The sequence below is a fragment of the Rhinolophus ferrumequinum genome, chromosome 17 (assembly GCF_004115265.2).
Source record: "Rhinolophus ferrumequinum isolate MPI-CBG mRhiFer1 chromosome 17, mRhiFer1_v1.p, whole genome shotgun sequence".
Lineage (NCBI taxonomy): Eukaryota > Metazoa > Chordata > Mammalia > Chiroptera > Rhinolophidae > Rhinolophus > Rhinolophus ferrumequinum.
In genome coordinates, this window is record NC_046300.1 from 33255553 (window position 1) to 33283053 (window position 27501).

A 27501-nucleotide genomic window follows, 5' to 3' on the forward strand; every position below is an offset into this window, starting at 1 on the left:
CAAAAAATATATTAATCTTTTTTACCTCTGGTTTCGAACAAAGTGGGCTGAGGCAGTACTGAAGAAGAGTAGTAAAACTTTCTAATGCTTATCTAAAAGCAAACTACTAATGGATATCTAAAAGAGAAGAATCTATTTTAAGATGAAAGATTTATCAGGATTTGAGATCAGAGACAACTGAAAATTCCTACCTACATACCTACCTACTGATACTCAGGGACACTGGAAATAACATTTTTAGGCATCAGTTGACGCCTCACTTTCCCAAAGCTAGGGGCTTCAGGCAGGTGACACTGAGCACTCACGGGTGGTCCCCAAATGAGGGCAAAGATGGCCTTTTTTTGCAACCCCAGTAGGGTAAAAGTAAATACCCAAATACCCAAAGAAAATTACACAAATATATTGGACAAATTCTGATACTTCACAGGCTATCAATCATCAGTCATAAGTCACGTTCTCATAGGATGTTAGTATGGCTGTTAGAACAAACAGAATCTGAGTGGCCCAAGAGCTTGTCATAATGATCGGTTCTCCATTTCACATGGTGAGGAAGCAGTCTGCAACAAACACAAAACATGCAGACGGTCATGAAAAATAACCACCACTTACCGTGCAATCATTTTGCCGAAAAGAGTGACATAAAGGGCGTTACAGGTTGTAGCAGAACGACAGTGTCGTTCTAGCTTCTTCTCCTGCACCAGTTACCAAAAAACAAAACAAAATTACAAAACCACCCTGGAATTAAGCAGTCTTTACTACCGAGCCATCAAGTATCCCCGCAGAAATGACATGGTTCCTGCCATCTCATCAGCAGCATTACAGCCAGGTGGGGGTGGGCTGCAGGTAAGGTCGACGTGCAAATACCGTTTTGCTTTTAAATACCTGCTTGATGCACTATAGTAAAGTAAACCTTAAGACCAAAATCTTTTTTATTGCTTCTTCTATATTTGTTATTAGTTTAAGACCAAATGCAGTTAAAATTACTAAACTCCAATTTTCCTTATAACCACAGAGATCTCCTATATTGAATTTTAAGTCTCATATAAGGTTTTTTATAGGAAAGCTGATAGAGAGTATAAAATAGCAGCACAACTAAAAATACTTACCTGTTCTTTATTCAATTTAATGTCTACAGAGTGGCATTCTGCAATTATAATAGATTTTGCATCTTTCGGATTTAAAGGATCAAGATGAAGTGTAGGCCATAACCTTTTATTTAAAGAAAAGAAAAATGAAATTCTCTTCTAATAATACCACAAAAGCTGTAATCTACCCACAACACAGGTAAAAATCCATTGTAAGAATTAATTTTTTATACTACTTTTATAAAATAAGCAGAACTAATCTCTGGTAATCCTATTAAGTAACATTATGTCATTCAGTCTAATGTGTATCATTACTTTCAATTAATGATACAGCAATGAGTCATAACAAATGCTGTTATAGAATAAACAGCATATACATTAGATAGTGAAGTGGTAACATATTTCTAGTTCTTTTTTATACTATCAGTAAAACTAAACATAGGTATTAGAGCCTATGAGGAATAATACAAGACAGTCTTTGTCCACAAATTACTTCTAATCCAATTGAAATTTAATCACTGCATTCTCAGTGGTGTGGTGTTTTTTGGGCTGTGTGTGTGAGTGTGTGTGTGTGTGTGTGTGTTGGTGTGTGTTAAAAAAAACACATTCTTTTTATGTATTAAGCACAAATATACACACATATCTACTTATATGCATGAACTGATATATGTGTGGTATTAAATTTCTTGGTGGGGAGGTGATTAGCAAGAAATTATTAAAAAAGCTTTTTGGGGGGCAAAAATAGGTTGAGAAACACAGCCCCACAGAATTCAGCCATTACGTCCCTTTTTTGAGGACTGTTAAGTGAGCTTGCATTTCAGGATAATAAGTGTCTGGTCTATTATTCCTACTATAGCCCTTTCCCTATATTCCTCACCCATAAATTTAACGGCCTAGAGACATCACTACTCGGAGTTATAACTGACAACTCAAACTAACCATCTCTGAAAACAAACCTGCCCATGCTTTGTGCTTCCCATTTAGTTCAGGGATCCACAATTTACTTAATTTCTCAACTCAGATACTTGGGAGTCATCCCAGCCTTTACTTCCCTCACGGCCCAAATTTAACCTCCCACCAAATCTCACAGATTGCACCTTTTTCCTGATTTTGTCCCCCCTCCCCATCCTCACTGCCACTTTTGCAAAAAATATGAAAAACACAAACACATATCAAAAACCTTTCCTTGTCTGTATTTAAAACATTTTATGTAATCTGAAAGAACTAAAGTTAGCATCGTACCTCCATGCTGGAGGGCATGTTTCTACATTCACAGAAACAATTACTCTTACATTCACTGGCAGTGGATCTATCAGCCATTTCATGTGTTTTTCAACTTGCTTAAAAATATAAAAACAAAATTCAATCTATTAATTCAAAATATTTCAAAAACAACCCAATAATATCTCCCCAAGCACAATGAAACTTCTCATTGTTTCTCATTACTATTAAGGGTAAAAGCTCATTTTTGGATAACTTATCTCAGAATATTAAAAGAACAAGTGGCAAAAGACTATTGTTGCTGATCTGAATTCTGGACACTTAAGGAAGTGGCCAGGCTCTAAAAATAAGTCAAAATGAACAATCTTTGCTAATTGGGAAAATTTAGTTGGTCTTTCCCAATAAGATACTAGTGTCTATTGGCATAGTTTATTTTTTTATCCACATGCTTCCTCCCTAGAAATTAAGCAGAAATAAACATATAAATTAAATGCCTGATATAATTCTTACTGATATATTTGTCTCTTTCTGAACGTCTCAGTAGGTAACCAAGGGAAAACAGTACCTGAACTTGATCTATAGAATCAATAATGATGATGACGCTGCCTTGATGACGGGCAGAGAGTTTTTCTAGCCAACGAGGAAATTCCTCTAAGAGCTTAGCAGGATCCAGTGTCAGAGCAGAGACCGACCATGAGTGCTGCATCAACTGCAAGATGAGAACACAGGCAATTTAAAGTAGTTACACTTGACCACAGCTGGTGAGAAATATTTCTATCTCTGTAAGTTAAACCAAAATTGAGTCACCAAGAGGACCCAATTGCACGAATATTTTTTAACCTTATGCAAAAACCAAAACAAATGGGTAATATTGAAAACGGGTTGATCATCAGGTATGTAGCGCTAACAACTTCTGAATCTAAATAAAAATTCTGATAATCCAAAAAGATCGCATACTTTACCTTTAGAGTAAGTCGTTTAATAATCAAGGAAGACTCTGAGCTGGTTGACATGGGCCTCCCCACAAAATGAGAAAGAATTAGTGTGTTAGGGGAATTCTTCTGTTGTAACTGAATCCTGAAAGAAAAAGACCTTTCACAAGACTGATAAAGCTCCTTGACTGTCAACAAAAAAGAATTCACAGTGCATTAAGCCCTAAATGCTACTGTCAACAATCACATGGCCAATTTTGAATAAATATAGGACGTTCCCATTTTTACTCCAGTCTTAGACCCTTTTAAATAAACTTAAAAAAACTATAGATGTATTTTAATTACAAACTGATATTAACTAATGTCAACCAAAATAGTACATTTGAGGTTAAAGAATTACTAAAATGAGCATTAACCTCTAATTACAAATATATTAGAGGAAAAATAACTTTCTTTGTTAAATATAAAAATAGTACTTTCCAACATAACTTTAAATAAAAGGGCAACAAAGAAAGATGTACTAATTCTTCAATGTAAATAATAATTATGAATGAAATAAAATATTCTTCATACTTATTTTTAAATTGATGAACTAAAATGAAACTAAAAGAATTTATTAGCTTATATGAACCTTAGTCCATAATTTGAAGGACTAGTTTGCATTCATAATAAAGGTTATTCTTTATTTTGATACTCTTTACGACTTATTTCACTCTGTCTTTGTCTTGTTTCAAATATATAAAACTCTTAAGATGAAGCTAGTAATTGAAAATGAAGAAGGCACATCCTCTCTAGAATTCACCTGATTCCATGTCCCACTGACCACTCCCTTACAAAGCAGTCCCGCAGCTCTGACCTACATAATTCACATACACAATCACAAACACTCACATTTCCTACTCCTTTCTTATTCTGTATCTTCTCTCTAACATCCCAATTGTATACAGTTCAGGGCATGAATCTATTTTTCATTCCATTTTGCTTTTTTAATTTTTAGTACAGATTATGCAGGAAGGTAGACATGCAATACTACACTTTGTTGAATGGATTTAGCAATTCAAATGTCACAACGATAACAATTTCATTGCACTGCATCATACCATTTTGATAAAAGAAGGGACTTTCCAGAACCTGGTCCTCCAGACACCAGGAGGGGAGGAATCGGTGCCGGTGCTGTCACTAGGTCATTAAGGCGCTGGTAATACTAGAAACAAAAACAACTTTAAACTGAGAGGAAGCACAGGCATCTTAGAATACTAAGCACAGTCAACTTCTGATTATCCTCTGAAATCACTGGAGAAAAGCAGTATGAGGAAATGAAATATGTTTTTAGTCAACAGCACTCTCATAATTGCTTATTTTTATGGCTGGTTAAATATGCCCAAAGTAGTAAACTGCAAATGGGCCCCAATTTCTTCTACACATAGTATAGCTGTAAATGATGAATGAGGGATAACACTTAATATTCCTACAAGGTTTTACAACATTCAGGTGTTTTGCAGAATGCTGCAAGGAGGCCACTAACCCTGTGGCCCCAAACCACAGGAAGTACCACAGAAGGCCTTGAGGGTACCCACAGGCACCTCGATCTCCTAGTCCAAACACCTGTCCTGGAGACCACCTCAGTTTCCTGGGATTCCTGAGAATAGGTCCAAACAATAGCAGCTTTGGTCTAAGGCCTTGGAGTCTCCCAACCTGCTGCAGAGAATCAGGTTAGGACAGGCCACCTGAGATCTTTCTGAAATTGAGGGAGCTCTAGGCAAAGTCCAAGAACCATATTTCCCAGGCCTTCGCCAGACACTAAAAACTGGTTCAGAGCTGAAAAGCACACGTTCAGAAAACCAAAATATCTCAGTACTTACTAAGGAGATTCCAAAGTTATCTTGGGGTTGAGATGTTTATTAAGTGTACCAGTGGTCCAAATGACAGCTGATAAGGAATTCCAAGAATTTGTATTAAGTAGTTTGTGGCTGGCTTTAGGGTAGAAGAAATTTCCAGCAACTACAATAAATGATTATGTGATATAGTTTTTCAATCAATTTTTCTGTTTGTCAAATCTAAATACAGAATATATTCTCCAGGAACTCAAATAATACTGATAGCAATGGTGCTTCTAAAGAAGCAAAGGCTTTTCTGCCTTATGACATTGCAAATCCAAACAATTTAGTTCATGGTCCCACATAAAGCCCATTTATAGACCCACTGTTCCCAAATTAAGACCCTTCTTATATTAGAAAACAGGATTTGGTGCCAGAAGACCTTGATACAAATCCCAGTCTGCAACCTATTTTCCGTGTGCTCTTAGGCAAACCTAATCCGAACCTTAGGTTCTTCAGTTATAAAATAACGGTAAGAATATCTCCCTTATAAAATAATAATGGTTTAACATTTATCATGTGCCAGGTGCTTTACATGCATTATCTGGTTTAATCCACCCAACAACCATGTGAGGTAGGTACTATTAGTTATTCTCATTTTACAGAAAAGAAAGTCAAATCCATAGTCAGGAAATGGTGAAACCACAACATAAATATAATATATAGTCTCAATCATAAAAGTCTTATAAAAATACAGCTGTTAGCAACAGCCACGGTAATATTCTTTAAAATATTATCTTACGTTAATTTTAAAAAGCACTCCAAATTTTTTGAACTTGGACACAGATTCTTTGTACATTTCAAATTCTGTTAGGTTTTTTCTTTTAGATATTCAAGGATGCTGAAGGAGTGATCTGCCTATTGAATTAACTACGTGCTTTGTTTACCAAATGTTTGATATGTTGATTCCTCTAAAAATTGGAAGAATAGATAGCTTTACTATTTTTATTAAATTTCCTAGATATACTAATCTTCGTCTGGTAAATTTCAGATGGTAGCATAACGAACACACGGTGGATAAATCCTAACCTGTAACTAAAAAGGTTTGATGTTCATAAGGATATCTGAATCTCACATATCTTTCATATAATACATACATACCTAAGCACATGTCCCAACATGGATAATCAAGCCACGAGCGCAGACACTAACACAAATATTAACCTTGACTATATTTAGGTGAAAACGCAATCATAATACAGCCTTTCAGTGGCGACTGATCTTTGTTGGAACAATACTCCAAACGCTTACTTTCTCGAATCCCAACTCATGGGCTGAATTTGAAGCCTGTTGAAAAGCTTCCATTTGCTCTTGTTCATCATGTATGTCCCAGAGAACATCACCAAAGTCGTCTTCTTCTGGAATAGAATCTTCGCTGCCCAAATCCTTACTCTCCAGATCTGTGGTTTCAAAGCCTAAAATGTCCTGAACACAAGAGCAAGCACATGAAAATGAATGAAGAACGCAAAGATCTCATAGCAGCGTTAGCACACAGGCCTAAGGTGAGATTCACCTTTGAGGAGGGCAAGTCCAAAACCAGGACCCAGGTACAGCACCCAGAAAAATAAATTTATAACCATAAAAATAAGCTCTAACTTAAAAATAAAGAAAAAAAATAAAGAAATATTAATAAAAACAAAGACCTCTCTCTTTTATTAAAAATAAAGTTAGAGGGGTATTTGACTCTCATGGGCTCTGTTTTCTGAAAAATGTTACACAATATCTTTGGTTATAGCTGGCTGGTGAATAATGTTAACGAATGTGCAAATGTCTAAGAAATATGCTGCTTTACATTTTTTTAAGAATGTAATTACTAAGATGGGGTTCTTGATATCAAATATCTCTGCTGTAATAACTAGTCTTCATATTATATCACTGAAAATACATTATCCTTCAAGTGGTAAAGATGGTAAATATGTCCAGTTTTCACTTGCTGTGATTTATTCTGCTCAATTCATTTCATTTATCTTGGTCTTGAAGTTTATAAGGTTGTTGAGAAAATCAAAATTGATAATGTCAATCTTTATACTGAAGAATAATACAGAATGTGTTGCCAGAAGTCATATTATGCTTTGAGGCTCACTCTTTTTTTCTGATAACAAATCTCCGTCCTTATAACGCAAGTTAAATTTTAAAAAGTAATCTAATCCCTTATTTCTCAAGTAGGGTGTGTAGTACCTGGGGGAGGTGTCAGCAGATATGGCCAACCACAGGCTACACATGATCCATCTTCCTCTTGTGCCCATTTTATTTGAAGATGGAGGTTATTTTTCTTTTTATTATCATTACTGGCATTTTTTTGCTGATACATGATTTTAAATGATTTTCTATATTAAAAATGTACACAGGTATATTATCAAGCAGCTTATGTAACACACATAAATGTTCAAGATAATACTTGAGACATCATGGAAACTCTTAGCTCCAGACACCTCTATGATCTGTGACCACAGACCCCTAAAGGTGTGTTTTCACCCCTCTCTGCTGTTAGGAATAATGTAGTGGAAAATGAGAAGGATTTTTTTTTAATATACAAAAATTCAAGGTGCACCAGAATCTGAGGAGACTCCCTATTGAATACAATGGACATTTTCCCTCAAATTCTTTTTAACTAGCACTTCCGTAATCCAGTTTACTCTTAACAGGTATTAAAGCATCAAATAGCTTTGAGAGACAGATGAGAGATAAAGATACATGGCACTAGTAATGGCACAATGATATCACAGGATGAACTCCCAACAGAACAGTGACACTGGGTATTATTTTCAGAAAACAAACAAGTGATTTTCTCTGGAAAATCCAATTTCACGGAAAACAGTCTTAAATATTTTAGATGAAATCTTACAGGGAATGCATATTTACCTGTTTAATAATCTTTTCCACATAAATATAAGTTTTATATACTCCTTCTGCGGGATCTCCTGAGTGATCAATGATCTGGGAGAAAAAAGAAGTTTAACAACAAGAAAAAAACCAATAATAACAGGAAGAGGTGGTGGTGGTGGCAAACACTTTTATAGTGCTTACGTGTCATGAACTGTTCTAAGTACTTTCCATGTATTAGCTCATTTGTCTTTAGAACAACTCTATGAGGGGAAAACTATGATTATCTGCATTTCACAGAAGAGGAAATTGAGGCAAGTTAAGTAACTTGTCTAGGGTCACACAAGGGATTTAGTGTGAACAATGTTGCAATAAAACAAAAAGCACACTTTTTTTGCTTATGTGTCCAAGTTTTATCTTACGTATTTCCGTCCCTCTCAATACATATAATCCTCAAAAAATAATCAAAATCAATTCTTATGCCAGTAAAGTTATAATTCTACAAAACAAAAATGCAAAATGGTATTTGGCTATGTAAAACAGTAGTCTTTTGAACTTGATGAAAGAACATGTGTATTAATAATAAATGATTACTATTTTAAGATTAGAATAAGGAAATGGTTTAAAAAACATATCAAGTGAACTGACTTGGAAGTTTAGCCTACATTTACACTTATAATCATGGTACAGGAATCTTATTTTAATCCCACTTTTATAAAATAAATTCATTCTTCTAGTGTACTAATGTTTAAAAGCAATATTTTTAGAATAAATAGAATAGAGATAAGAATGATGAATTAATATCTTGTCTCATGGGACCTAGTGAACTAAGCTGATAATAAAAAAGTTAAAAGAAAGAATGAAATGGTTCTGGAGAGTAACTATAATAAAAATGCACTTTTTTGGCTTAAGCTCTTCAGTATGTTATGCTGGTCTCAACCTATCTTTTCAATACTAAATGATGTAAAGAAAAATGCTCATATTCACATGTGATCTTATTTTCTGGCTGGGCACAGAGAAATAAAACTTTCAAAAAAATTCTGGAGTTGTTTTCTATTGTATTCTTAACATTAACTATAAACATTTATCAAGTTATCTCAGTGTGTAGTCATGCAAAGCCTGTATCTCCATTCTAAAATACATTTCACCATGAATCTAGGGATGATCAAATCTCTTTTTTCCACTCATCGTTAGTTTTTTACTTTTCCCAGTACTCTTAGAAAAGGTTACTATAAAAAGGCTCTTTTCTTACACTAATCCTTGGTCAACAATAGATAGAAAAGAAAAAACAAAAAAAGAAAAAAAGCACAGAAAACAATCTTCCTTGTCCACTCACGGGTCATATTTTTTAGTTATATACTGCTACTTATGCCTCTCTTTCTCTCATAGTCTACAACTAATCTGTTAGGAAATCAGTAGGCTCTACTACCAAAATTTATCCAGAATCCTGCCATTCTTATCACTTCCTCTATATCACCTGGTCTAAGCCACCTGTATTTCTCACCTGGACGACTGCAACTCTTTCATACCCCGATACCCTCCAAACCAGTCAATTCTCAACACAGCAACCTAAGAGATCCCTCTCAGAATAACATTTCTTTTTCTACTTCAAGTCCTCCAATGACTTCCCATCTCAATTGAAGTAAAACAAAACAAAACAAAAACTAGGGCCTTAAAATGGTCTCTAAGGTTGTACACAATCAGCTTACCTCCCCTCATTCACTCTGCTCCCACTGGCTTCCTTCTTCTCCCCAAACAGCCAGACTCACTCCCACCTCATGGTCTTTGCTCTAACAAGGATATTCTCTGTCAGGCATGTTCTTAAAGAATGCTATGAATTTTACCTTGGCTTTGTTGGTCTTGTTCAGGTTAGAAATTTGATCAATCAGTTGTTGGACAGAGTCGGAACTGACTTTCCCATCCTCCAAACGATGATAAATTAATCGTGGTTTGCCTTCAGGGTTTTTCAGAAAAGCTTCTTCACAGTCTTCCAACAAAAGCCTAGATTGGAAATCAGTATTTCTTTTACTACATTGCATGGTGGCAGCAGTTAGTCAATCAACTTAAGGGTCAATAATGGGGGCTTACTGCAATGACAAGTGGCCAGAAAAGGCCCAGCTGCAGAACAAGTGAAGCTTTCCAAAAATGGATGTTTGTATAGCTCTGCTCCAGCTTAGTATTAAAATATAATATGTTCACTAGCAGACAATGAGAGTAGGTACAATAAATTGTGCATTAAATTAAAATTTAAAGCATATACAGAACTTAAAATTTTTAAATCTAATATTAAAAAATGCTCAAAAATACTGTTAAATATGACTCAAAATAATGGATCAGACTCATGAGACTGCAAATAAATGGAAAAGTTACAAGCTTAACTCCTATAGTACATTACAGAATTTTCAGCTTACCTTGGTAAAGTTAAATGAATGAATAAGATAACTAATGAGCTCTTCTCAATTTCCCATTTTCTTACAGTGAGGTATTGGTTTTCAGTATCTATTGGAAAATATACAGCATGGAAAAAATATCCCATTGTCTCACACATTCTTTTAAGTTTGGGTGAATAGTCCTGAAAACAAATGAAAACATATAAAAGCACAGTTTATTTAACTAAAGATCTAGTCAGTTTCATACTACTTAAAATAAAAAAGTATGCTTTAGAACAGGCTATGTTGAATATTTTCTGATTTAAAATTTAAAAATATATATAATCACATTTTAAAGATAATGTTTAAGAGAAAAGGCAAGTTTCTCTATAAAACGAAAATAACAGTAGCTTAGCAACTTGGCTGTTTCCTAGCTCAGAAAATGATTTATCACATAATAGAACCTGAAACAATGGGAGAAAAAAATTAGGCTGTTTGCTTTGGTATTTGTTTATTTTTATTATTACAAATGATTTTTGTTTTATTGTTATAAAGAGTGAAAATATAAATCCATTTGTCTGTACAGGAAAAAATGTCCACCATGATATATTAGAACACTAAACAAACAGATATAAAATAAAAATATGTTGGTCTACAACAAATTAAGTTATGATGCCTATTATTATGCAATAAATTAGTAATTCCCTCAATCTGTGTTTGGAATAACTTATATTCAATTAGTGAGGGAAAGCTTTGGTTTTCAAAATATCTTATCCTTGTGATGTGACCAAAATTTAGTCACACCAAAAAGGAAAGCTAACTGAACTTATTAATCAACAATCTAGAGGATGTTAACATAGCAGGTTTAACATGTGACATGCAGATTTATTTAAAATTCAGTTAGAACAGACAGACAGTGGTCAGAAAACGTTTTCTATAAAGGGCCAGATGGCAAATATTTTCACAAATTAATAATAGCTTAACAACTTGGTTGTTTTGGCAGAGGTCTTTGTGGTCCATTTAGTCTCTGTCACAATTTATTCTGCCGTGGTAGTGCAAAGTAGCCACAGACAATACGTCAATGAATGAGCGTGGCTGTGTTCCCATAAAACTTTATTTATAGCACTAATATTGAATTTCATATAATTTTCACATGTCAAACAATATTGTTCTTCATTTCATTTCTTTCAATCATTTAAAAATGTAAACGCCAATCTTAGCTCCGGGTCATACAGAAACAGGCTGCTGGCCAGATTTGGAACATAGGCTGCAGCTTGCCAACCTCTGCCTCAGATGAACCCCAATGGCTGCCTTAAAAAATTAAAAACCATAACAGGGATTAAATTTTATTATAACCTGAAACATTCAAGGATAGAACTGTCAAATGTTAACGAAAGCAGGCACTATCAGTTAAGGTCTTAAACATTGTGGAGAATGTGTACTAAAGCAATCAAAGGCACAAAGCTCCAAGATCTTAATTTAAAAATACGGATAATACTGGCTCTTAAGAAAAGCCCAAAATGCTTCCTGTTCTTTAAGACATATATAATCCAGTAGGTGGTTTATTACTAGGAGGTAATAAATTACTTGGTTTACATGTATTAGAATCAGAACTAGAACACGATGTCAACTTGTATTTTAAATCAGTGAATACTGAATTTATAAATATCCTTACCTTCAGGAAAAGATCCATTTCAGGTTGGGTTTCATCTGTATAAATGAGGTAACATCTGACAGTGTTACTCCACAGAGAATGTGAAAATAAGGGAGTGACTTGTAATAAACTAGCTACAGCAATATCCCAATCATCTGAAAATAAAATTTCTCGTAAGTTCATGAAAAAAATTACCAGAAAACATTTGACAAGATGAATTTAAGAAAATCTGAAAAAAACACAACAAGCATCGTAGACTGGAATCTGATCTCACTTGTTAATATTGACATAGCTTCTAGAATGACATGTTAGAAGGCAATCAGCTCTCTAACGTCAAACTCTATTCTGGGTTTTGGAGCAATCAATGTCACCAGTGGTCTTTGCTGGGGTACCAGTGGTTTCAATCAAATGTCACGGAACTCTGCCACATGGGCTGTTCAGTTAGTTTGCTACTTGAGAAGAGCCTACATTCCCAGGCTGGCCCACGGTTTTACCTACCTATTATTCTTGAAATAATATTGAGTCAAAAAGAAAGTTCAAGAATGGCATAAAACGAAAAGTAACCATATGCTATTTAGAGAGAATGAACATTTCATTAGACATATTTGGCTAATTCAAAAGGCATAATTTAAAAGATGATTTTCATTTTGCTAGTAGATAAATAATTGTATAGTTTTAAGAAAAAACTGTGGAACTACTTATAAAATCTCAGATCTGTGATCTGGTATCGAAATTCCAAACAAATCTTAGAGCTGTTTTGTACACCAAATTATATAAAAATAATGAAAATATCCTTTTGACTAAGAATGCTATATTATATAACTGAGGTTTTGTATTCTACTCTGCAACCTGCTCTAACCTTCAACACCATCAACGATGTTTTAGGGAAAGATTAAAAACTCCTGTTTCTCAGTTAGTCTACACTAAACTTGCACTGCTCAACTAAAACACCTAAGAATTCAGACCAGAAGCTCAGTTATTAGAACCTGATTGGCCATTCTGGCTGGGGAGCACCATGTGATTCTGATGTGAATATGTAACTTCATCAGTCCTGGTCAGTGACAGCACCAGTACATGATGGTTGGATAATGGAAGATACCGGCATACAAATCTCATGCTCTGCTGATGCTAGTTCTCCCAGCACAAGGTCATATAGTACATGAAGAGTCACTACCATTAGCCAAGGTAATTGGCAAATGGCGTGTGTTACCTCTGTTGACATTTGCAAAGGGTCCTTCCACATCTATAGAGCTATGGGCGAACTCAGGGCCCCTGAAGGACTGCTGTAGCTGGATCATACTCCCTAGGGAAGGCTCACTTCCCAAGGCCCCGCCAGTCCAATATTCACACTGGGTTCCAGCAGCTGTTAATGCAAGAGATTTTATCTTGTGAAAACCAAATTACTGAATGTTCAAAAACTTATCATGTATACTGAATAGGATTTCTAACTTAAAAAAATACTACAATATTATAATACAACAAACAGTCAAACTTAAATGATTTTGGAAATACTTTGCCATCAACTTCTGGCCAGTTCTAAGATGCAGGTTAACATAATTCTGTTTGTCATCTCGAAGAGGGAATTGAAAAGAGAAAGATAAAAAGAAATTAAGAATACAATAACCAAAGGAATTAAAATAACAGAGAGAAGTTAAAAACATCCCCACTCAAAAGTTCTAAAAAACATTTCTAACTATATGGTTTAGGTATCAATATAAAATTTTATGGAAAGAATTTCAAAGGAATACTATTGCTAGCACATCAGTAATTAATATTGGTAATTCATTAGGCTGTAAGCTAAGGATGCAAAGAGTACATCCTCTTTAACCTCCCAGAGCAACAAAATTAATGTCTGAATCAGTAAGTACTTAGGAACTTACTGATTTTTTATATAAATTATATTTGCCAGAATATCTACATGCCATACTTGACTAACTAACTATAAGTAAAATGATAGTTGGGCTAAATCTCTGACAAAACTGAGATGATTATTCGAAGGTCTTTGAATCTCAAATGAGTGATATTCTCTCTGGCAGTCCTTCTTCATGTGTAAATCAAAATATGAAGAAAGACCTCACAGAAAATATTAACTTATTTTTATTAACTTGCCAAGACAATTACAATAGTTTTGAAACACATTTTAACATATGTCAATACTGAAATAACCACTAGGATTAATGTTGGGGCATAAAAGCATTTTCGCCATTCTAAGCCAATAAGAATCACTTCATTTTATTTCTCAAAAGTTAGTAATAAAAGTCCTAGGCTGCTGGTCAGATTGCAGTGGTATTAAAATGCAAATTAAGAGGGAACTGTCAGTGGCCATATTTCACTCCAAAATGTATCAGTTTTTAAGAATATAATTCAATTTTTTATAAATGGGAGAGTGACCGCATTTTCCCACCACACTTAAAATACAATCTTTTCCAGTAGCGGTCACACTTTATTCATATTTTCTTGGAACATGGTGGACCCTTTCATGCTATGATTCCATTTATGATTCCATTCCATGCTATGATTTTATTTCTAGAAAAAAAACATTTTATATGTTTAATTATAAAAGCTTTTTGAGTAGTTCACAAAACGGCATTGGAAACTACTCTACGAAATATTATGCAGGCATTCTGATAGTTGCAAAGAATACATTGTTATGTGGAAAAATAATGTGAGACTATTAACTGTCTTCCAATTTCCATTTTACCCTTTTTCCTTTAGTAACAGAATCCCAAACTTTAGGTGGATACATGGCTTTTCTGCTAGTGATTATTACACTGTCCAATCTTTCTAGGTGTCATTCGGCCACTGGGATTTGAGTAGGTGTGATCAGTATATCTTTCAAATTGTGTTTTCAAGAAAAGAAATGTATTCCTTTCCCTCTTCCCTTGGCTAAAATGTAGATGTATGGTGGGACCTGGAGGAGCTGTCTTAGACCAGAGAGAGAAAAGCTATGGGTTACGGTTGGCAGAGCAGCAAGACACAAGGAACCTCCGCCCCTGACAACATCATGGACTTCTTGGAAAAGAGCTGTCATAACTGCTGAGAAAGAGAGAAAGCGCAACTCTATTTGTAATGGCCATTACTTTATAAGGAAAAGAATTCAAAGTGTGCTCTACAATATCATTATACCTATACTGGAAGCTCGAAATATTATAAAAAAGGAAATAAATTTACCAGTAACATCTGTACAGTTGTCGTCTGAATCAGACTCCCCAGGATCAAATACTTGGATCCCCTGAGCCTGTAGCCTTTGAAGTTTGCTCTCCAACTCTCGCTTGGCCCTCAATAAGTCCTGAATTTCATTTTCCTTGGTCTCCCTAAAAATCTTTGAAAGAATTTAAATTTTGAAACTTTTTCTATAATAAAAAAGTTGTATCACCAACTTTAAAGGGAAAAATCTTTCATTCATAAAACCAATATTCATTGAGTCCTTGATCTCCTCTTTTGTAGGATGAATAATCTGAGTAACTCTGTTTCACTGTTATGTATCTGGAACCCTCTGGAATTCCGGCAGAATGAGTGTCTGTGGGGCTGTCTTGTGAACTGCATAAGGTTTAGCAAATCTGTCCCCCTTTCACTAACTGCCAATAATGCCCTCTCATACAAAACATTCCCCAATATTTCCAAATGCCTTCCCCCACATAGAAACACTCCATTTTTAAAAAATCCTTATTAAAATGTTCACTTTTACACCTTTTCTTTGAAATTATCTCAAGTTTACCAGGTTCAACTCAAAAATGTAAAAAGTGCTCTACTCCTTGTAACTTTGATGATTCCTACATCACTTACTTCTATTTATTCATCACAGCATTATATGAACTTTGAAAATATACTGTTTTTAGACTGCATCACTTTGGGGGTGAAAATGTAAGGAGTACCTTGAATTGCCTTTTAACTTTATCTCTGTCATGTTCAAACGTAGCTGCTCTCTCCATTGCTTGGTATTTGGCTTCTAAAGCACTTTCCTTTTCCCGAAGTATCTTCTGGTAAGTTTTTTGAAGTGCCTGGAATAATTTACCTTGTCATTTCTAATAAAAATGGTATGCTTCCCAAATTTTAAAATATCCCACATACATATCACATACCTTAGAATTTTAACAATTTACTTACTATTTTATCAGTTATCAAGAACCGCATGTTGCCATTTTGTTCAAATACAACAGGAAAATGCAAAAATGCTTGAACTATATAAAGGAAGACACTTCAACATTAAGTTCTCAATGGAAATTAGTACTTTTTCTCTACTGCACCAGTTCTTAATCTTCCTTACACTGCACTTCTCTCAGCTTTACGCTTACAATTTGTAAGCTTAATTTGAAAGATCATTAATTCAGGGAGACGGTGCACTCCTTGCTTCCATGTCTTAGTCATCTTGTTATCCACAGGCCTCCTCCAGTTAATGTCTGACTGACTAGATTAAATAAATACTGAAGAATTTTTTGAACGCCTAGATATGTGAGAAAGGAACCAAAAGGATTACATAAGGAATCAGGCTTGGTAACAGGAGGAACCTGAGACCGGCATTTGTCAACCTTTACTGTACTTCTGCCCTGGTTGGTCCAGATTTCTTTTCTACCCCCATCTCAGTCATTTCCAATGTGCAGTGTCCATGGGACAGTGGCTTGGGCACATTAAATCAGACATCTGAAATGCATAAGTCCGTTTTATACAGGCAAGTGCATTAAGACTGCCCAATAGGAAACCATTACGACCACAGATAGAACTGCTGATAAGTATGTCTTCCCAGATGATAGTGCCAATAATACAACTAATGGAGTGGGGGGCTGGGGAGGGTTGACAAGAATGCCTAGTCTAGAAGGAAAAAGGCTTCTTCCTGTAGAGAAATCACGCTGAAGTATTTATTCAGTTCTACTGCGATCAGCCCAGGAACATTTGCGCTGTCTAGCAATCTCTTCCATAGTAAAGAAAAAGAGGAAACAAACCACAACCCTCAGAGGGGTCCAAAACCAACGACACAGAGTCTTACAACATTGCTCACAGAAAAGCAACCTTTTGCTTTATTTTAATGAGTTAAAATAGATCTACTACAGGGAGGGCAAGCAATAATTTTTTTGTTTAGTAAATTAACCAAATGGATTAAGGGAATTTGACTACACCTCAAGCAGTTAAGATGGTGAAAATCAGGGGTTTCTAGAAAAATTGACTTTAGCATCATTAAAACCCAAGAGCTATGAGAGCTATGGAACTTCGCAAAGAAACCAAGACATGTGTCCCACCTTGGAGGTATCTAAAATTTGAGGAAGGTGGGGAGTTGCAAACTCCTAGGAAGAATTTGATCAGTTGCTTCAACAGACGTCACCAAAATCTTTTGTGTGTACGTGCCGTGTGAGCCTACTGCCCTGGAGTCCCTGGAGATTGGCATTTGCTGCTTCAGGGTACTTTCAGGCTAATTGCTTCAAGGTGTCCGAATGAATGAATCAGAAATAGAACAGGGGCGGCCTTAGTTAAGGAATCAGTTTAGATCCCTAGAGAATGTACCCTCAAATTAGAATGAAAAAGAGTTTCTGCTCGACTTTCAAATTTGGTTTGGAGAGGAGACAGTATGGACGAGGGACGGGGTCAGGCATCCAGAGTCCAGCGTGGCAGTGTCGCCAAGCGGCTACGAAACCATAGGCAGGACGCCCGGGGCCTCAGTGTCCCGGGTGCAGCGGCCACCCTCGGTGCGCGCCAGGGCTGGGATTTACCTGCAGCTCGGCCCGCAGCCGCTTGTTCTCCGTGTCCAGCTTGGCCTCGCGGCGGCCCATGGACAGCAACTCCTGGTTCTTGCTGACCCGGAAGATCTCGTACTCTTTCTTCAGCCGCTCGTACTCGGCCACCGCGTACTCCAGCTCCGGCACCGACGAGCCGGTGGACTTGAAGCTGGCCCCCAGCAGCCCGCCGCCGCCGGCCCCGCGGGGCAGCGACCCGGGCCCGGCCCCTGCAGCCGCAGCTCCCGTGCCCCGGCGGAACGAGCTGCGCAGCAGGCGAGCCTTGGGCTTCACCTCCACCGGGATCTCACAGGCCTCTCCGCCGCCTGCCCCGTACGTGTCCTCGATTACCTCCCCGCCCGCGGGGCTCACGAGCGACGATGCGGTCCCCATGGCGCCGACAGCCGCCCGGACCCCGGGTCCAGGACAGGGCGGGATGGAGCGAGGGGGCGGGTCCCGGTGAGCGGTAAGGGGCGGGGCAAGTGAGATGGGGCGGGGCATAGAGACGGGGCGGGGCAGGACGGTAGTGCGAGGAGGGCGGGGCGAGCGGCGCGGGATATATAAGGCAGCCGCGCGGAACCACTGCTGTTCTACCTGCGAGCGCGCGTTCAGCTGTCCCGATCCGCTCGAGGCTCCCTGACTGATGCGTGCCTCACAGTGAGCCCGGGCCTGGGCTCCCAGTTGCTCTGCCACCGCTGCTGCTGTTTCTGTCCAATCTCTCTGAAGGCAGTTGGGAAATCTGAGGAATTTATTGAGCGTCTGCTATGTGCCTCTCACTACGTGTCTGTCAGTATGCAAGTAATTGGAATGACCAGCAGGACATTGTGCCAGCCAAGATAAAGCTTTTAGGCTTTACAGCCTGAGACCACTAGGAACAATCCTTAGACGAGGTGAGGATTTTTATTTTTTTAACTTCTTGGTACAACAGACACTGGAGACTGCATATCAGAGAAACGGGGGCATCTCACAAAATAAAGGGATAGAGTATTACAGTATTTGGGGGAGTGGCAGTGTTTAGGTGATATGAAAAATGAAAAGAGCTGGGGGAACTGTTTTAGACTTTAAAGTTAGGGAAAGTGTAGGATTGGCATCTTCTCTCTTACCCTATCTTGTGTTCTTGCCCCTCTACCTGCTAACTCTGGCTGCTAATCTCTCCAAATCTGGAGCCCTGGGAGAAACAGCTGGAAAGGCTTCTATTTGACACTGCTGTGAGCTGGATGTTGGTGCTCTTTGGACTTGGGAAACGGTTAAAGCTAGCCCCTTTTCTCTTAGTTTTTCTCTTAAATAGTTCTTCAGAGACCCCTCTTCTCATAACTGGGAATCTTTAATCTTTAATTCTCCTGACCTGAGCTAGTACAGCTTTATCCCAGCTGTTAGTCACTCCTTCCTCAGCTGTAAGGAATCCAGTGATAGTATAAGCTTCCTCTCTGCTGATATTTCTTCATTCCTCTAAGGTACCCCTTGAACAGACCCAAGGTAATCCATGCTTGTTTACTTCCCCAGGGGCCTACATCTGATCCACAGGTGTTACAGGTCAGGTTTCCTGGGACGCAGACTCTAAGATGCAAGATGTTTATTAAGGAGTGCCCTTGAGGTCAACACCTATGGAAAGGAAGGGAAAGATGCAAGATGGGGCAGAGAGAGAAGTTGAGCTTTTTTGCAGTCTTAATGGAGGTCTCAGTTAATCGACAGGAGTTCTGAAGCTGAGATGGCCCTGTAGAGTTGTCCTAAACTGGGGTGTGAGGGGATGTGTTTTATATCCCCATACCAGCCAGTTATCAGCTCCCTTCAGCCAAAACAATCCCTGTGGGCACTGACAGTTGAGGGCTATCTGCTGGAATCACTCCAATGGCTGGAGGAACAAGTCTTTCAGTTATCACACCTACCACAATATGAAATACAATCTCCTTCCCAAAGAACTCTGGGGATGCAGGTCAGTTCTAACTCCCTCCATCAAAATAGCTAGTCATCCTATCTCTTACCCTTTAGATTTTCTTCAGGAGGGAATCAGACACCAGGCCATTGTGTTCTTCAAGCTCCAGGAGACGCATATTAGGGTCTTCAGCTGGGATAAAGGGAAACATTCCCATTATCACAATACCGCAAGAATCTCTGCCTTTTAAAGTCCTTTCCAGTCTCCAGCTTCCAATTCTTGTGTCCTCCACGTGGATCTGTGGTGTAAGGATCATTCCACTAGGTTGCTGACCACCTCCTTTGAAAAATTCTGCGTCTTAGTCTTGTACCCCCTTTGGAATGTGGCTCAGCTGAAGACTTCCATTCTTCTGCTTGCATAATAAAAAGCCATCATCCATTCCCTCCAAACCAATAACAAACTACACTAACTTCCCATAGTTTGTGAAGTAATTCAGATTATGCAACCTTAGACTGAGTGCCCTAAAGCACTGAATCTCTTTTTCCCCCAACCTTTCATATATCCAGAAACATCTGTCTACCCACTTCCACCCTAGTCAGGCTGATTTTCATCTCCTCAAACCAATGCGGTGTCTCTTTCCTTTCACTACTCTCTGCTTAACCCTCACTTCTTTCAAAGTCTAGCTTCTTTCTCGAAGGATATGGATAATCATACCTTTCAAGAGTTTATCACACCAACAATTTCATTTCAACAGCCCTCATCTACTATATGCTCAGCACGGTACCTGTTTTCCTGACCTTGTTCTTTATTAATTGTGATTATAGTCTACCAATCTTGCTTTTTTGGTAACTGTTATTGTTGTTGTTATTATGCTATTTGCTGCTTAGGTTCATCACCAGAAACCCTATTGAGCTCCTGCTGAAACTATAATGTTGTGCAAATGACTGATGGCCCAAAGAGAGGCAAGTGTGACCCAAGTTCTCAAAAAGCATATGAGTTGTCACTGTCTTCCTTAATCTTTAAATAATTTTGCAGATGCCCCCAAATACAAATGCAGGTTTGATGAGATCATGGAGACTTCCCCCTGTATAGAAATTACTGACTGCGTTTCTCATCAAGGATGATATGTATAAATTCAAGGATAATATGTATAAATGCATACTGACCTTGGATGACTATTAGTTAATGCCTAAGTGACCTATCAGAGTGGGTGAGCCCAGAGATGAGCAGATATAGGGTACTACCAGATACTCAATATAATAGTGTGTTTGGTTTTCAACATATTTCTTAATCCTGAAACAGCACAGAATTTTATAATTTGCAACCTCATAATTTGTTTCCCTTCTTTATGCTGAATATAACTCACAGACCTCAGTCTGTATTTTGAAAAGAGTAACTTTGAATATAGAAATATGGTGTGGAATAAAGTCTCTGGCAGGCATCTTACAGCTGATTTCAGATGGCTACACATTTCTTAACACTCCTCCCATTGAAAGGCGGGGTTTATGGAGAACAGCTACATAATTTGTGGGACCCAGTGTAAAATGAAAATGTGCCCTTGTTCAAAAACTATAAAGAATTTTAAGATGGCAACAGTAAAGCGTTAAACCAAGCAAGGGGCCCTTTTGAGTTCAGGGACCTGTGTAGCTGCACTTGGGGTTCTTCAAGTTGTTGCACACCCATGACTCCAGTCTGTTTGTGACTTCCCCCTTTGAATTTGTTCGGGCTCTGTGACTGCTTTGACCAGTAAACTATGGCAGAAATGACATTATGCCAGATTCTGAGCCCAGGTCTTGAGAGAATGGCGGCTTTCACTTCTTGTGTCTTATAATACTCTGTGGGAGCCTTGAGCACCGTGTAAGGAGACCTACCACCCCACTGAGTGTACAGACTGGAGAGGTTCTGTGTCGGCATTCCAGGCCACAGTCCCAGTTGCACCCAGCCTTCTAGCCAAGGCACATGAAGTGAAGCCATCTGGGACTCTTCAGACCAGCCTGTCTGCTAGCTTTTTACAGCTAAGTGACTTATACCTAAGTTGACGCCACAGGGAGAACAGAAGAATCCCCCAGCCAACCTCTGCCCAAATTAGTGACCCACAAAATCACGAGATAGAATAAAATTGTTGTTGGCTTCAGCCAGTGAATTGGGGGGTAATGTCTTCTCACAGCTGGAACAAGAGACAAATTTCCTCACATTTGGTCAACGTAGCTTGTAAAATTAACAAACAATGCTGCCATCTTTTTTTTTTTTTTTAAATGTGGTTTGTGGAATAAATATCATTTGTGTAGGTTAGTGTGTGTTTGGTTCTCAGACTATGAATCTCAGAATCACTTGGGACAGTTGTTAAAAATTTCTGAGAAGAAAAATTTCTGAGAAGTTTAATTTCTGAGACAGGAGTTTGCAAAGTTGCATGTTTAGCTAACTCTCAGGTGGTACTTATGTAATTTAAGATCTTAGAACTACCGAGCTTGCAAAAAAAAAAAAAATTGGCTAGAGATTATGTCATTCCTTGCCACTCAAAGTTTGGTTCCCAGGTAGCAGTAGTAGCATCACTTTGAAGCTTGTTAGGAATAGATTCTCAGGTGCCATTACCGACCTACTGGATCATGACGTGCAGATTAAAAAGATCCCCAGGTAATTTGAATATACCTTCAAATTCGAGAAACACTGGTGTAGAACAAAGATTCTTCACCTTGGTTGCACATTATAATTCCTTGGGGGAACTTAAAATACTGCTTGCTGCCTTAGACCAATTAGATCAGAGTTTCCAGGGGTGGAGATCTGGTCATCGTTGTTTTTTAATCGCTCCTCAGAGGATTTTAATCAATAGTCAAGGGGGAAAACCAATGATTTCATCCTCTGCTGTTTCATTTTTGCCAACATGTGTGGAATCCCTCTTGATAACCATCTTAGAATATATTTGTGCGCGTCCAGATTGCTATTTAAGCTTTCTTTCATCACAGTTCATCATAGTGAGCACATATGTGATTTCCACCCCCCCATTTTGATAGCATTGTGCCTCAATTTTAGAGATAGACATGGCATCACAAATGACCAAAATATCACTGAGAAAATTTATCACCTTGAGATAAATGACCTATCTCATTGGAAATGCTACATGGAGTAACACATAGTCTTCGAAGAGAAAGGAGTTTTACAGAAGGAAGGGATTCTAATTCTCATTAAAATTGCCAACCTTATGCCAGGCTGTTTAGTTTTGCTCAGTTCTACCAAGTGAACGCGATTCCTAAAGTCCCCTGCCACAAAGTCTGATTTCAGGAATTAAGTAAATTAACAATGGGAAACATCTAATCTGATTGAGCATCTGTAATTTAAATTTTCAACCATTAGGGGGCAGTATAAGTCCGGAAAAATTAATTTGGCTGGTAATTTGTGTGTATATACAAAGGGTGCCAAAAGCACGTATACACATTTTAAGAAAGGAAAAAACTGCATTAAAATTATAATACGATGAATGACGCTAGCATTCATTTGATTAATGCTACCTTTTGAGCAAACATCATACTACATATTGCTACCGTAATTCAATTCAACTTCGAAAAGTAATACATAGGTAACGTTTCTTAAAATGTATACCTTTTTTTGGCACCCCCGGTATATAAAATAATCATCTTTCTAATTTGAGGATAAAGACTATAAAGAATACAGTTCAGGTGTTGTTGTTTTCAGTGGTGATCACCTACGTTGCCTTGCTTACTAGTTACCATCACAAGTAATAACATGACTCTGGCAGTTAGTCATGAAACAGACAAGAACAGGGGTCTGCAAACTTTTACTCTAAAGGACCAGATAGTAAACATTTTACTCTTGTGGGCCATATGGTCTCAGTGTCAACTACTCAACTCTGCCATTATAGCACAAAAACAGCCATAGAGAACACATAAATGAAGGGGCATGTCTGCATTCTAATTAAACTTTATTTACAAAAACAGGTAGTGGGGCAAATTTGGCCGAGGGCTATAGTTTGCTGACCCCTCAACCAGAGGTATAGTTTTTGAACATGGATAATTTTCAGAAGTACCTGGGAGCTTGTTAAATATTTAGAGTCTTGGGCCCCACATCAAATCTACTGAGTCAAGGTATCTGTGGATGGGGCCCAGGCATCTGAATTTTTGAAAATCCCCACGTGATTCTGCAGCAAATACTAATTTAGTAATCATTATGCCAAAATAAAGCTAACTGCCCCTTTTAGGGAACTACAGGTCCTCTTTGGCCTATTACCATATTTTCAGTGTCTGAATAACTAGTCATGGTATAAAAGATGTAAGGTAAAGCTTGGGCTCAGATTTTCTCTACAGGTACTCTCAAAGCGCATCAGTGAAAGTCTCATTCCTACGTAGTAAATGTTGGTCTTAAGCCACTGGTTTGGGGGTTGTTTTGTACAGCAGCATGTCGTAGCCTTTGCTGACTGGTAGAGGGGCACACTGAGTTAGTTTGAACAGAGAAGGGGAAGAGATTGAAGAAAATGGTAAAAAGAAAAGAAGAATTTTAAGAGATGGTGGAATATTGTGCAATATCTCCCTAAAATATCCCGTATCTTCAATAAATTTACAGTTTCACAAAACATGCTGTGATTGGATTTTTTATTCTTTTTTTTTTTTTTTTGCAGAAATTGGTGAAAGGAAGGAGTTTAATGTGTAGGTGAGTACAAGGGTGAAACAAGTGGGGAAGGAATTGGGGTGAGAATATTTTAAATTTGGAGTGTCCATTCCTCGTGAAGTGTGTTCTCTAAAGACGGGGTTGCCCTGGGCTGTTGCACCTTGCACTAAGCAAATATGTGGATACATAGAAACCATGCTGTATAAGAGCTGCAATGGGTTTTGTTAAGAATACGATAGCATATATATTTCCTTGTGGTCTTAAAACATACTGCATATTTCAGACATTTGCGTAACAAATAAAGCAGTTTTAATTTTCTGCAGCAGAAGTGGCCTCTGGGATGCAAAAAGCCATTGATTTCTGACTTGCTGAGGAACGTCCTTTTGCTTCTCAAGTTCAGAGCTGTTCTCTCTCCTCCTGCCACTCCCACTCACATTTATCTGTGAAGTTGAATATAACCTTAATTTTTCTCTATGGAACCACCCACTTCAAGTCTGGTAGCCAATGCCCACTCAGACTGTCACTACTGACTGTCACTTCTTCCCCACACTCCTGACCCACATGGCAGGGAGCAGGCAAGGAGCCAGATTTCATCAGCTCCCACAGAGGAGAAATGAAGTCTTCTTCCCTACTGTACACATTTGAGAAAGGATGTGCCTCTTTCTGACTTAAGTCAGACACTGAGGAGAAAGTTAGCTGAGAGCGGTAGTTAAGGAAAAAAATTATGTACATATATGTGTCACTTCCCAAGTTATCAATGGATAAAAATAGCAGGTTTTAACTTTCGGAGTTTAAAACATAGGAGAATTTTTTTTAGATAAGATTTATTCATAATTATAAAATTTTACTAATTTTTATCATAACAATAATAGGAGTTTTTATATTGAAGTTATAGCCATAAACTATAAATGAGTTGTGTTCCAATGACGAATTTAATAATCAAGTTATAGCCTTAAACTATAAATGAGTTGTGTTCCAATGACTAATTTAATAATCTGGTATTTAGTGTTTGATGCATATTTTCTCAAGAAACAATGTTAGATAAGGTGGTTATTGTTTCAATTCAGCACACAGAATGCTATTTAATGCCAAGTGCAGAATAGAAACAATTGAAACACCATTGTACTATGTATTCTATGAGCCATGCTTTTAGCATATTAACTCAGATTATTTAGGAACACATCCATCCTTGAGTTGTGAAATCTTAGCTATCATCCCTGCTCATGTTTGTGGCCTACTAGATACCATGAAGAAGATACCTACAGAAGGAAATAATAGAGTAGAAAAGAAAAATGAAATACAGTAGCAAAGATCAACAAAACTAAGGCTTGGTTTTTTGAAAAGATAAAAATCAACAAACCTTTAGCTAGACTAAGAAAAAAATAAGACTCAAGATAATGTATGCAAAAAGTTCTTTAACATTGGGCTTGCCAGTGATTTTTATGGATATTATAGTAAAAGCACAAGCAACAAGAGTAAAACAAGTGGGGTTACATCAAATTAAAAAGCTTCTGTATAGCAAAAAAACACCTAGTTTACTAACCAACAAACGAACAAAAAAAAACCCAACAAACTGAAAAGACAACCTATGGAATGGGATAAAATATTTGAAAATCATATATCTAATAAGGGGTTAGCATCCAAAAAACAGAGGGTGCCAAAAAAAACTATGCACATTTTAAGAAAGGAAAACTATTAAAATTGTAATACTCAATATATACCAATAACAAAAGATGAATACCAGTCACGTTTGACTTCTGCAATTACAAAACATGCTCAGTGTTTATCATCAGCATCCAGACACTTCTGATTACGGCAAACTGCTGCTTGAGCAACGTTGACCAAAGTGTCCACTTGTATACATTTTTTTGGCACCCCAGGTATATAAGGAATTTGTACAACTCAATAGCAAATAGTCAAATAATCCAATTAAAAATGGGCAAAGGACCTGAGTAGACATTTTTCCAAAGAAGACATAAAAATGGCCAGCAGGTGCATGAAAAGGTGTTCAACATCACTGATTACCAGGGAAATGCAAATCAGCACCACAATGAGATAGCACCTCACACCTGTCAGAATGGTTCTTATCAAAAACACAAGGGATAACAGGTGCTAGTGAAGGGGTGGAGGAAAGGGAACTCTTTTGCTCCACTGTTGGTGGGAAGGTAAACTGGTATAGCCATTATGGAAAACAGTATGGAGGTTCCTCAAAAAATTAAAAATAGAACTACCATATCATCCAACAATCTCACTTCTGGGTATAGAAGGAAATCCTGCCATTTGTGATAACATGGATGGACCAAACATTATGCTACGTGAAATAAGCCAGACACAGACAGACAAATGCTTCATGCTTTCATTTACATGTAGATTCTTTACCCATCCGAACAACCAAAACAGAACAAAAAACAGGCAATTCTAAGTGTCGTAAGGACAGAGATTTGGAGCAACTGGAACTCTCCTACATGTCGGAGAATAAATTGACATAAGCATTTTGGAAAATGGTTGGGTAGTATCTCTTAAAGCTGCATATCCCAGCTATTCTAGTCCTAGGCATAAACCTTACAGAAATGCATACATATGTTTTACCAAAAAACATGTACAAGAATGTGAAGAGTAGCATTATTTATAACTATGGACCAGCAGTACAATGGACATGTGGTGGAATAGTCACAATGGAATAATACACAGTAATGAAAATGCACAAATGGCTTCACCAGCCAACACAAGGTTACATTTTGCAAATGTTGAGCTCAAGAAGCCGGCACAAAATTGTGAGTTCATGTTCCATGATGTCCTTTATAGCATGTTCCAAAGCAGGCAAAAGTAATTTATGATAGAGGGCAGAGTAGCAGTTTCCTTCAGCAAGAGAGAGACTGGTAGCTTCTAGGGCACTGGTAGTGTTCTATGATCTGTTCTTTGATCTGGGAGGTCGTAACATGAGTTTTTCACTTTATAAAAATTAACTGATAATCATTTCACAATTATTTGTAAATCAAACCATCATTTTAAAACTTACATAGTGATGTATAGCAATTATTTCTCAGTAAAACTGGAACAAAATGAAACTGATATTTACACTTACGATTTGTGCCCTTTTCTGTATGTCTACTCTATTTTAATAAGAAAAATTTCCTTTAAAAAGAAGAAAAGAGAAAAAGAGGACACCTATAGCCACAGGTCAAATATGGGCACATTTTAGTGGTCTGACACAAATGATCCAGCAGGGAAGGCACCTGGAGGGGAGGCAGGGGACAAGTTATTGTATAGTTTCCATTGCTTGGATTCTAGCAAGATTTTGTGCAAGTTATTTGACTGCTTTTACTTCAGTTTCTTCATTTG

The 27501-nt window shown here is 37.5% G+C and overlaps 2 protein-coding genes across 3 annotated transcripts in view; one reads left to right on the forward strand and one right to left on the reverse strand.

The window, feature by feature from the left end:
* NPHP3 (nephrocystin 3) overlaps nt 1–18074 on the reverse strand; it is a 32918-nt gene extending 14844 nt beyond the window's left edge. For both annotated transcript variants that reach the window (XM_033132608.1, XM_033132607.1), the window contains exons 1-15: nt 17664–18074; nt 15837–15962; nt 15133–15283; nt 13172–13324; nt 11983–12116; nt 10350–10510; nt 9783–9939; nt 7978–8052; nt 6367–6540; nt 4339–4442; nt 3269–3383; nt 2872–3015; nt 2328–2425; nt 1107–1209; nt 610–692 (exon numbers count right to left, since the gene is read on the reverse strand). In XM_033132608.1, coding sequence (XP_032988499.1) covers nt 610–692; nt 1107–1209; nt 2328–2425; nt 2872–3015; nt 3269–3383; nt 4339–4442; nt 6367–6540; nt 7978–8052; nt 9783–9939; nt 10350–10510; nt 11983–12116; nt 13172–13324; nt 15133–15283; nt 15837–15962; nt 17664–18059 — 2174 coding nt within the window. In that variant the 5' untranslated portion in view covers nt 18060–18074. The remainder of the gene's footprint in view (nt 1–609; nt 693–1106; nt 1210–2327; nt 2426–2871; nt 3016–3268; nt 3384–4338; nt 4443–6366; nt 6541–7977; nt 8053–9782; nt 9940–10349; nt 10511–11982; nt 12117–13171; nt 13325–15132; nt 15284–15836; nt 15963–17663) is intronic.
* A 402-nt stretch (nt 18075–18476) lies between these two features.
* TMEM108 (transmembrane protein 108) overlaps nt 18477–27501 on the forward strand; it is a 471148-nt gene continuing 462123 nt past the window's right edge. Inside the window, exons 1-2 of the mRNA XM_033132611.1 lie at nt 18477–18556; nt 24170–24201. The gene's annotated coding sequence lies outside the window, so the exon portion shown is untranslated. The remainder of the gene's footprint in view (nt 18557–24169; nt 24202–27501) is intronic.